At 38.6% G+C, this 12,155-nt stretch overlaps 1 protein-coding gene across 2 annotated transcripts in view; it reads right to left on the minus strand.

Moving 5' to 3' along the window:
- Window positions 1–12,155, minus strand: part of ABCB5 (ATP binding cassette subfamily B member 5) — a 36,180-nt gene that overhangs the window by 8,152 nt on the left and 15,873 nt on the right. For both annotated transcript variants that reach the window (XM_063410998.1, XM_063410989.1), the window contains exons 16-25: window positions 10,377–10,538; window positions 9,670–9,903; window positions 7,571–7,717; window positions 6,924–7,028; window positions 5,997–6,074; window positions 5,391–5,474; window positions 3,265–3,468; window positions 2,470–2,570; window positions 1,038–1,178; window positions 391–547 (exon numbers count right to left, since the gene is read on the minus strand). In XM_063410998.1, coding sequence (XP_063267068.1) covers window positions 391–547; window positions 1,038–1,178; window positions 2,470–2,570; window positions 3,265–3,468; window positions 5,391–5,474; window positions 5,997–6,074; window positions 6,924–7,028; window positions 7,571–7,717; window positions 9,670–9,903; window positions 10,377–10,538 — 1,413 coding nt within the window. The remainder of the gene's footprint in view (window positions 1–390; window positions 548–1,037; window positions 1,179–2,469; window positions 2,571–3,264; window positions 3,469–5,390; window positions 5,475–5,996; window positions 6,075–6,923; window positions 7,029–7,570; window positions 7,718–9,669; window positions 9,904–10,376; window positions 10,539–12,155) is intronic.

Consider the following 12,155-nt stretch of genomic DNA (forward strand, 5'->3'; position numbering starts at 1 on the left):
CGTTCCACCCTCACAGTAAAGAATATATTTTTTTCCTAATATCTCATCTTAGTCTACTCTCAGTTGAAGTGATTCCCCCTTGTCCCATCACTACATGCTCTTGTAACAAGTCCCTCTCTGTCATTCTTGTAGGCTCCCTTCAGGTTGCAATTAGATCATCCTAATTCAGCTTCTTTTTGTGACACCCTAAGAAATAGGCACCTGTGAATACAACTGCTGATAATGGATAATTACTAATTTAGTTGGTTACAACATTTTTTTGTGTGAAAAAAGAACACTCCTTCCAAAAAAATATACCCGAAACTCAAAAGCCCAAAGAAGCAGATCTCAAACAGAGATCTCAACAGATCAGATCCCCAAGACCCCATGCAAAATACTACCAATCCTTACCAATTTTTCACCTTGTTCACTGTAACTGTCGATTAGAGGTTTTCTGTCCAAAAGCTGAAGGATTCTTTGGGCTGACGTTCGAGCTTTGCCATAGTCTGGTGCCATGGAAGCAGACTGACCAACATTCATAGCTGCAAACATGACAGAAGAGAAGACTCTGAAAAGCAAAGGACAAAGCGTGACTCATTCCAGGTGGAACAATGCATCCTTTTCAAACTGTGTAAAACATACCTTCAGAATAAAATTTTTTAGCATCTTTAGGTGATGATATTTCTGGAGCTCCTCACACTCCAAGATGTCATCCAGTATTAGGAAGGTCAGCTTGTTCCCATAGTTACTTTACAGCTGAACCATGGTATCATATCACTTCTCTTTTTAACACCCTCTGCCTGGAAGGCACATCAAAGGGCAAAGGCTTCTCTAGAGTATGTGTGCTGAGCTTGCTGCTCACTGTTGCTGCCTCATTGCCCAAATATGCACCTTTCCCCAAAACAGCCCTTATGCCCAAAGAACACTCCCATCCAGACTGAATACCTCGATTCCCATGCCCCATTACCTCTGTAATTTGATAAAATAATTTGCATGCCCTGAAATCACTACACAGTGTACTGGTTTTGATTTTTTTACATTTTATAAAGTATACTCACATAAATACATTTTCAAAGTTGGTCAGACAATTAGCAATGAGCCATGCTCCAAATCTGAAGACTGCTGCATTAATAAAGTACTCTGAAGACTGAGATATTCCATAGGTAAATCCATAGAAAGGGGCTTTTTTCAGAGATTTTCTGATAAAAGAAGAGACTTTCCATAAATTACATGTAAAGGAGAAACAACTGACACTGGCTGGGGGATAGCCAGACTTCTGGAATAAAATTTTCAAGCAATCCAGCTCACCTCCAATGCCACAACAAATTAGCCCACAACACACACCCTGACAAACACTCCTAGCCAGACCCTAAGAGCCCGATGCTTCATGACACAGAATTGCTCTTAGGACAGAAAGCAATGAAATCCTTGCTCCTCAGTTATGTTAAATTGAATTCCCTTCCTTTGCTTTTATAGCAGGGCAGGTCACTAGAGAAGTTAGTTAAAATGAAATAAGTTAGTAACTACCCCATATGATCCATTTTATTAAGAAAACAAGCAGGCTCCAGCCTGGCCTAAGAGCTGCCTGCAGGCTTCTACCAGCTCATGCCATCTGAGTGGGGCAGGGATGCATTGCAGGTCTCCCTACAAGAATTCAGACTCTATTTCTCAATCTATCCCTCTGGAAAGTTTTCATTTTGTATAGCTAATTGAACACACACTGAATAAGAATCTGGTGAACTCTCTGTCCTCATTGTTTAGGATGCTCTCTGAGGAAGAGGAAATATCTCCTTTCTAGTCTGAGCTGTAAATCAGGCCTGTGACAGTCCAAGCAAGCATCCTGTGCAAATATGGACTCTCAGCAGTTCACCAGACATTGAATTCTAACACAGTTTTGGCTGAGGACAGATTGTGCAATACACAGTTTAAAATTTCTTCTTTTACATTAGAAGCAATCTAGATTTTGGACTATTTTATTTAAACAAAATGGAGCTAGAAAAATCTGGCAGCTGTGGTGATTCAAATGCATTTCAGTGGAGAAAAGTCAGGAGAAAAAGTGGGAATGCAGTGGATCAAACAAGGGAAACGTGTGAAGTTCTTTCCAAGGTTTCAAAATCACACAAGGGGAATAAAACTGGTTTATGTTAAAATGGCTGTGGTGGAATTGTCAGTTCCTCAGTTAAGTAGTGTCAGTGCAATACACTGACATAAACATATATTCTATATTGTAGGCAAACACAATATTCTGTAACACATATGCAGAGAACGCAGTTTATAAAATGTTTGCATAATAAAAGACAAATCCTGCAAATGTTTTTTTTCACTCTGCACTTAAGAATAGATATTAAAATATAGAGACTATACAAGTTTCAAAGCTGTATGAAGAGCTATTAATATTCTTCCCATTCTTTTGGGTACTGTTTAAGTTCCAAGAAAAGTATTTACAGTAATTCTGAAAGACTAAAGTGTACTATAAAGAAAATAACCCACCTATATGTATGATTCAAACTAGCAACATATCTTTCATAAAATGCTTCTTCCTTGGTCAGTGAAGCTACAGTTCTTATGTTTTCAACTGATTCTGTCGAAATCTAAACAAAGAGATAAAAAAAATAAGAGATAATCTCTTACAACTGCAATCTGCAAGATACCTTCTGAACACTTGATTTCTGCTCTAGCATTTATTATTTATATCAGAATGTGCTAGCTTAAAAGTAGGAATCAAGATGAAGGAAAGTCCTGAGCAATGAAATTATTCATCAGCAGTGTCTTTCCTAACACGATTGTGGCCCTAATGAATTAAACCCAATTTAATAACATCTAGACAAACATTAGTAATCTGGACGCAGTTTGCTCTTTTGCATGGACTACTTCTGTCTCCTGGAAGAGCATTATCAGGTGAATGAAGGCAGTACCCTGAAACTCCTGAGCACATTAATGGCTCACCTTTATGACAGAATAAAAAGGTATCGATGTTGCAACACTTCTGGCTGCAGCAGAGCAGTGCAGAGCCACGCTGCTTACCCTAGGCACAAGGTGCACCAGTGCTGGGGTTGCTCCTGCTGCAGCTGCCACTGCCCAGAAATCCACTATGGAGGCTTTCAAATGCATTTTTATATTCTAATTTGCAGATGGTTTGTGTTATCTGTGTTTTGCTTTTCTTGAAGAGATATAAACATTCCCTTCATTTATCTTGGATAATTGAGTCAGCTATAATATAACTACAATGTTGCCCCTAAAAATGATCTCACGCCAGAACTCTGTAGTTAAAATTGAAGAACTTACTCTTCCAGCCTCTTCCAGAGCTTTTTGATCTTCTGCAGCATGACCAGACATAGAGCTGGCATTCACAGCATTTGCACCAACAATAAAAGGAATGCAGGCCAGGATAAGCAAAGTTAGCTGCCAGCCATATACAAATGCAATAATGATGGCGGTCACAAGGGTAAAGACAGTCATAGTCATCAGTGCAAGTCGGCTTCCAGTAGCCTAAGAAAACCCCAGAAACCCCCCAAATACATGTCATTAGAGTCTTCTCTTTGTTGCTTAAATTATCACTTCAAAGTGCCGTAGTGAAGGCCAAAGGTTTGGCTGGAGAATGAAACCATGGGCAATCACGTGTGTGGACACTATGCACCAACTTCTGTAACCATTCCTGGAGATTCCTCACACCTGCCAGCATTCAGGCCTCCAAGAGGTGTTAATGTAGTCTAGAGAGCTGGATGTAGCAGTTTAATGAAATGTATCTGGGACTTCACACACTACCCAAGGTAGAGAAAATTGTGATCACTGTGACAGTAGGGTGAGTTGAAAGTTAGATGTCCAGCATTAGGCAAGAGGGGCTTGGTTCTAACAACAGCCATCCACTGAGACCCTCGACACTAACAGTGATGGAAAATATATATCCTCAGCTTCTTACATTGCTGCACTTGAGGTTGTGTTCTTAGAGAAAAGAAATCTGAATTTGGCCACCCTGCAGAAATGCTTTATCTCAGTGGGATAACGAGTAGGAGAGATTAACTCCAACTGAAGAATTCTCACCTCCTCCCAGTCTGTATAACCTTTTCATCAAAAACTTTTTAAAATGAGAGTTGATTAGCGTCCAGCATCTGGGTGGGCTCTGATCTGCAGAAAGAAATTCTGCAAATAGCCCTCTGGAAATATTATTCATCTTCCAGAGCTTGGCGTGATGGTAAAAACAAAAACTCTTGGGTGGGAAGAAAATATTCTTTCTTTTGCCAAAGGCTTTCCTGCCCTGGAAAAGACTTTTCTTGTTCAATTAATTTAAAATATTAATAATTTAACCAATGTCAAGGTGAATTGTTGCCATGTGTTCTAGGGGTTGCACATAAAGATGAATTTGGAAACTTCTACCAGTGCAGCATGAGGCATGGCATTGCCTTACTGACATCTGGTGAATAGCTCTGGAGACCCATTCATGCCCTTAGCTGTTTTTTTGAGTTAGGGAACTGTGTGCACACCTCCTTTTTCCTGCCCTGACAGGTGATAATCTTCATTGCCACTGAAGCAAACAAACTTTAAAAGATGAAGATGACTAAATTTTCTCAAAGACTATTTTATCCCGTTATTTATGCAAATCCACAATGAAGGAGGGCTGGAGAGGAACAAAAAACCTATAGGAAAATGTAGGGATTAAAGGATTGTAATGTACAAATATGAAGGGGAAAAAAATAAGACACTAGTAAACTTTTCCCCACAAATCGTGCAGTAATTTTTTTTCCCCACAAAAAGACAGGAAGAAACAGAGACATTTGGCAGATTGTCAGGTTCTGCTGATGAGGTGAGCAGTCAAAGTAACTGTGCAGAATTTGCCATATTCTCTCGCTGGTGTCCAGTGGTCACTTCTCCCATACCAGCTTCTTGAGTAGTTCCCTTCCTTCCCCATTGTTCTCCATGGTGCTTTTTAACTATGCAGGTCTATTTCTTACTGTTTGTGAAGCACTTTTTGTAGCAATGGGAAGAAAAATTCTATTCACTGAGGTCAGTAAGGGTTTGCATCCTCTGCAAATGCAGAGGCATTCTTTGAGGCATTCGGGTGACACCCATAACAGGGTATAAAAACATAGGGTCCAGTGACTGTGGTCCAAGCATATATGCAGATTTCACTTTGCATGGTGAAAGGTTTACCATTATTACATATTTAGCTTAAAGATTTACAGGGAGGTATATGAAAAGTAAATGAACATCTGGTGGATTTTTGATGGTTGTTGTAAATTATCAAATGGGAAACCATTTCCAACGTGTCTGTAGCATGATATATAAATGCATCTGCCAGTCTGTGGGATAGATTTACTATTTCATTTTCTGAAATAATCTTGGAGTTTCTTGCCAATTGCAATTAATATAAGGAAAAAGACATTTAAAAAATACACATAAAAGAATCAACATACGCCTTTAACTTGGGAAGCGTCTGTAGCAAGACGAGTTAGCAGAACACCAACAGCATTTTTCTGGTCATCATACCACCCAATCTCCTGCAAGAAAAGATATTGCTTTATGTTTCTAAGAGTTACATGGAAATTCAAAACAGGATGGCTAACTGAATATTCTCTCTGTATACTCAGCATTTCCAAGTAAATGAAAGGAAAAATCTTAAAAAACATTTATTGACAAAAAACTTTTGTGGACATCTAATTGTGCATAATCAAAGTGCTCTTGGCTGTGATGTTTTCCTGAACATGCCTATATAGAAACTTTTATTGTAACCCCAATTCACTTAGCCATTCCTTGGTCCTGAAGAGGTTAGCTATTCCCTTACAAACTAGCTATCCCATCAGCTATAGAATCATAGAATATCCTGAGATGGAAGGGACCCACAAGGATTTGTGCCTACAGAAAGGAAAGGAAGCTTTTTTATTTGCAAAGGCTATGGTAGGGTCCTTTTTCTTCCAATCACCAACTTACTGTCTTCTTGTCCCTTCCAGATGTTTCTGCAAACACACAGGTTCTTATCCACACCCATTGCTGCCTCGATAGCCTAACTGCCTAATTCCTACCTGCTGAAGTAATGCTCTGAAGGACAAAGAGCGCAGTCTCATCGTTAGGGATTCCCCAGACTTCCCAAACATGAATCCCTGGGGGAGGAAAAAGAGCCACATTTTCTCATCTGATGCTGTAACTCTGTTTATGAATCTGCAAAAAAAAAGCAGTCACACCAAGAAGCACAACTAAAGCCATCACACCTACAATCCCCTGTGAATAATGTGTCCCGGGAAAAGCATCATTCACATTCCTGAATTTGAAACTTGATTTTCTCACAGAAAGGAGACAACATAGCAAACAAGGTCTCTATGTATTACATACTTGTATCACAACCACCCAAGCAAAGAGAGACTAAACCCTTCTGGTCAACCGTGTACACACAGACAGTGGCACTACAAGATAAATCAACCTGTCTAGTGATTTTCCTCCCTACACCCTGACTGCGACCAGAGACTCACTCACAGCAGTCATACTGATGGATTTTTATGACATGGACAACAGTGAGCACTAAGTGTTTCCTGCAAGCTTTAAAGCACTCATAAGAGGACAGCAAATGATGGAATTTACTTGATGGTAGGAAACCACCATGTGCAATGGAAAGAGTGAGTCTGCTTTATACTTTGGCAAGAGCCTATAGACAAGTCAGTGAGAAATATAAGTATTAACTTTGACTTTTTAAGGCCAGACCCTCGACTTTTATTTAAATCACACTGAATTAACATTGCTTTCAGTGGATTATTTAAACCAAGTGCAAATATAGACATATGTCTTTAGGTAAACATTAACATTAAACCTACGTATCTCAAGAAAATGTTGGCACTTGTGCATATTTTTCTAAGCTCTGATTGGTGTTTTACTTCTCAGATTGTGTTGATATGAGTTGTACCTGCAGCCTCCTGGAGAGTTCAGAGCTTCTAAGATTTCAGTATAGTGACACTTACTTGGATTATGTATGCTGCTAAGATAATCACTCCAAGTAAAAGAAATATTAAAGAAAGCACCACAGTGTTTTTACTCCTTTTTACTGGATCTCTTTCTTGAAAAGCCTATGAAAAGAAAAAAAAAAAAAAAAAACCCACAAAAATGAGTACATAGACAGGCATCCATTACAGAAGCCAGCCTTCACCTCAAGAAGCTTGTCTACTTTAATTTCTTTTAGCAAGTATCCTGGATCCTAAAATCAGTCTGCAGTCAACTTTCTGTTGAGGACCCAGTAAACAGTCCATCTTTCCATTTAACCTACATGGCACTAATTTGTTCTCCCAGATCCACCAATGTTCCTCCTTTGCTCTGCTAGTCAGATGCAGTTCCATCATCCTCTGCTTCTAGAGAGCCCCTTCAACATTTTTCAGTGGATGTATTTATAGAAGTTAATGCCACTCAGAAATTTCCATGGAAAGAACTGAGTGGCTGAACATGAGGAAAGCTCAGGACTGGAATTTCCAGTTGCAAAAAACCCCCAAAACTTAAAAAAACCAAAAAAACACTAACCCCCCCACAAAGCCCCCCAAAGAAACAAAACCCACAAACAAAACAATCACTCTGCCAAAAAAAGAAAAAAAAGGAAGAAAAACAAAAAAGCCCTTACCCCAATGATTTTTCCAAATATAACAGCAAACGCAGGATGGACTGCACCTATGACAGCAGCAGCAATCACTCCCAGCAGGACGTAGAACCACTCAGGTTTGTTCAGAGCCAGGATTTTTAAGTAAGACACAGAGGGGAGTTTTTCTTCCTACAAGAAAAATTGTAAGTTTTCCTTGGAAAGTTGCAGAACATAAAATTCCCCAGACAGTGGGTGTTCATTAGGCTTTGAGCAGTGAACTCTCTTGGTAAAGTGCTGAAAGCTCTCTGTGCACTCAGATCAAGCAAATGTGCTGGAGATTTGCTGCTTTGCTGTTTCACGCCCTAGAACATCTACTGCACTGTAAAAATTTGGAGGCAAAACACTTAACAAAAGGCTAAGTCATGAGGGGAGAAGGGCCAGGACAGTTCACTGAAAGTCAGATAGGACTGATCACCACAAATGGCAACTAACATTTCAATCATTATAGAGAACTGAAAGTCTCACAGTTCAAGGGACAGAAGTTCAGCTAAATGCCAGTGGGCTGGCAACAGAACAATTGGATTGAGAGGTAATTTTTCTCTTTGGCAAACTATATCCAATGAATCATTACCAAAACCAGGAACGAGGCATATGTTAGAGTCAGTTAGCCTGTTTGAGCTTTGAAGACACAAAAAATGTTCTGTCTTGCTTTACCACTTTCTTTAAGTGCTTGTGTCTCCAAAGGGATATTTCTGAAAAAGCAAATAATGAAAACACCAGAAATGAGACAAAGTATCAATCAGGATTATAAGCAAGTTGCTCTTTCTTTCTGGTTATTTTTTCCTGTGTTTTAGACACTGGATGAGGGTGGCTAAACCTACACTATAAAAGTGGACTCATTTTTTCTGAAATAATTACAACTGCTGGATGTGTGACTTCTTCATTTTTTCTGAATGTGATGAATATTATATTCTTGAGCATAAACATCCACTACTTCCTCTAAGGTCTTAAGCAGTATTAATTTACAGCCAAAAAGTATCATTTGAAGTTACATGACTTTTTATATGATAATGGGAATGGGTCCAGCTTGTTCTTGCTATTTGAAATATTCATTAGCTGGAAGACGTATTTTAGAGAGGAGGAAAATCTATAGATAAAATTATACTAAGGATTTCATAATTATTTTAAATATTATTTATTACAGATGAGATCTTAACTTCCACAGATTTAGAAAAATTAATGGTTTTACTTTGGAATTTATATTTTAGTTCTTCACTTCAAAGGTCTTGAAATCAGGCAAAAAAACCCAAAATAAAACAAAAACTCAAGCAACCTTAATATACCAAACCACTCTTCCAGTATGATTCATGAAAAATAGAAAACAAAATCAAGTTTCTGTTGAGCTGCTCATTCCAAGTCTGATTCAGAATGCACTAGAAATCTGTGCTTTTTGATACTATGAGCAAGTTTTCTTCAACTTTGATGAAACAAAAACATTTTTCTTAACACCAAACTTCCTATGTGACTTTTATTGATATATATGACATATAAAAACCCTGCAAAACTGAAACATATCCTAAAATAGAGAGAGAGATAGTTCTTTTAATGGCAATGGTCTTCAAAATATCAGGGGTTTAAATTTTTTTGTTTGTTTGTTTTTTTTTGTTGTTTTTTTTTTTGGTTTTTTTTTTTTTTTTGGTGCTTGACATAAATGTAGTATGACACTCCAAAGCACCTTCAATTTGGGTACACATACTCCAGGGACTATATTATCCAGCAGTATTTGCAACAGTAAGTACCAGGGAGTAAAGAATTCTGCAAATGAAATCTCGTAACTACTTTTAATTAGATAGAATTAAAACATCTGTACCACTGAAATAATACCTTTAAATTGTACAAAGCAATGTGACAAATCAATAGCATTTTTTTTTCCAGTTCCACATTAACTCAGTAGTGTTAAAATTAAGATCTTTGTTAAGACAAATTGTCCTCACATACTCGGTCTGGAGTGTACCAACTGCAATAGCACCAGAGTAAAGGTTGCATGAAAACCAGTTATCTAGAAGTAATCCAAGTTATGTGCTTTTTGTTTATACTTACATCTTTTAATTAAAATTCTAAACTGAAGTTCTAATACCAACCTCCACCTCCTTTTTATTCTTCTTTTTTCCAAAGGGATTTTTAGATGAACTCCTCTTGCTCTTATATCTGCTGGATCTTCTTCGAATGCTGCCTCTCCCTGGTATCACAGATGTTTCAAAATGATCTTGAAGAGTCAGCTTTTCCACAGGATTTATATTTTCCTCATATTCCTCAGCTCCCATGCCTTCACTATCTTCTGACGTGCCATCATCTTGAACATCACTGCTACAACCCTAGTGAGAATTCAGGATATACAGTTACAGGCATTTTGAGTAGAAAGAAAGAAATGTAGGGTTTTTTTCTCATGAATACTGTTCTTTCAATTGTGTAACTACAATTGTCCATAGGCCACATATACTTTAGTCTGCAATTGCAGAGCAGTAGACTATTTGATTCTTATTTCTCCCTCCTCTTTCCTTTAAAACAGTCTATGGAATCCACCTGGAATCTAACACCTCTGTAGTTATGCCATAATTATGCAGTCTGTGCCTTAAACTCACTTATGTTTTTGACATATTGGATTGCACAAATATGAAACACTTATGGGTAAAACCCCCAAGAGTTCCAAGCCTGTGTCTGTGCCCAGACTAGAATATCTGAGCAGCTGCCAGCTGGACAACATGCAGGAACTAAAGAGAAAATTGCTCCACCAACCATTTGACAACTTTGTGAAACGGGGAAAGTAAGTAAATAAATTTACCCTTACCTGCTGCATTACAAGGGAATAGTAGACTCCTTTCTGCAGCATCAGTTCACTGTGTGTCCCTTGTTCAACCACGACACCTTTTTCAAATCCAGCAATAGTGTCAGCAGTCCTGATGGTAGACAGCCTGTGAGCAATCACGATGGTGGTGCGCCCAGCCCGAGCCTTACAGAAACACACAAAGCCCAGATGCAGTTAAAATGGGCAAGAAAACAGCACAGAAATAAAGTTATTTTACTCACCTGTAATATATAGTATATCAAAACTCTAAAAAAATTCATTCCTTAAAAAACAAAGATTATTATTTTTTCCTGATTTTGTGTCCTTGTTTATTAGTCCAAGGACAGTTTTGTTTGAATAATTTAAGTAGAGAAAGCCACATGAATCTTTTTAGACAGGCAACAAGTATTAAAGACCATAATTAAAGTTTATTTGTTATTTGACTTTTTATAACACTTGAACTGTTTGGTCTAAAGTTGCTCACAAAGTGTTTCCATGTAAATGCAAGAATGAGGGGAAATGTTGTGAGAATAGTTAGATCTTTCTGAAAACAAAGCTAGGACAATAAATATAAAAAGAGCAGATATTTTCTTTATATACTGTCCCTGAACATTTTTAGAAGTACAACATCAGCATAATTTCTGACAAGACTTAGCAGGAAAGAACAGAGGAGCAAACTTGCATCAAAAATGGGTTTGAGGCACTCCTTTCTGAAACAAACTTATTTGACAACAATCCTACTGGGATTTGGCAGGAAGAGCTGCTGAAGTCTCAGTGGCAGGTTACGTGTTTCACTCCCTCCAGCTCCCTCACCCAGAGCAGTGGCACACACAGCCCTCATGCAGCAAATCAACACAGGCTGCCTGGTGACTGCTGGGGAGGCTGGCTTCCCTCCACCCTGATGGCTGCAGCAGATGGCAGCTTGGCAGGAGGGGACATCCAAGGGAACCTCATGCAACAAGTATGTTCTGTGGTGCTGGAAACTGCTGGAAGTTTCTTGCTAGAGAAATTGTACATCATATGGGTGCAGGAATGGGGCCATGAAGAAGATGAGGGCATCTACAGTAGAGGATTGCTTCCATGGAAATATGGATTCTTCCCCCTAGACCTGCCATTCTCATGGACCTGATGCGGGTCACTCCCGGGAATCTGCCACAGTGTGGTTTTTACTCTTCTGGCCTAACACAAAGCCTTCACCACTGCAGCTGGGAGCTGTGATCAGAACTACCAAAATGCTTCAAAAGATGCAAAGTTATCTGAAAAACATCTGGCTACAAGGAGCTGCACATGAATGCCCAGAAACAGTGAGCGTTCATGAGGTTAATATCTCTGCTCCTCAGCTGTAAAAATAATGAACAATAGTAGCACCACTTTTTCCACTCAGGGATGTTGAAAAGAAATCTGGAAATCTCATTAGGGGACTACACTGATGAACATCAAAAAGCTGTGAAAAGATGACTAAGTTATCATTCGGGGCTCATTTTGGTGTGTTCTGAGAACATGAAGAAGAATGAGAAAGAGTCCATTTAATTAAGTGATCTCCCTGTGTTATGCACTAAATGAAGCAATAAGCTAAGTAGTTGATTACTAAATTAAAAACAAACAAGCAAACGTGCAGAAGAAAGATTATATGAACATTATTTTTGCATCTACATATTACCTCAATACTAACATCACTGGAATGACATGAATATAACAAACAGCTGCACTTCAGGTTTAAACTGACTAGCAGGTGAAGATGACAAATTCTGCATTTCCCTTGAGCCATACTGGTAATTTGTA

Source organism: Prinia subflava, chromosome 1, assembly GCF_021018805.1.
Source record: "Prinia subflava isolate CZ2003 ecotype Zambia chromosome 1, Cam_Psub_1.2, whole genome shotgun sequence".
Classification (NCBI taxonomy): Eukaryota; Metazoa; Chordata; class Aves; order Passeriformes; family Cisticolidae; genus Prinia; species Prinia subflava.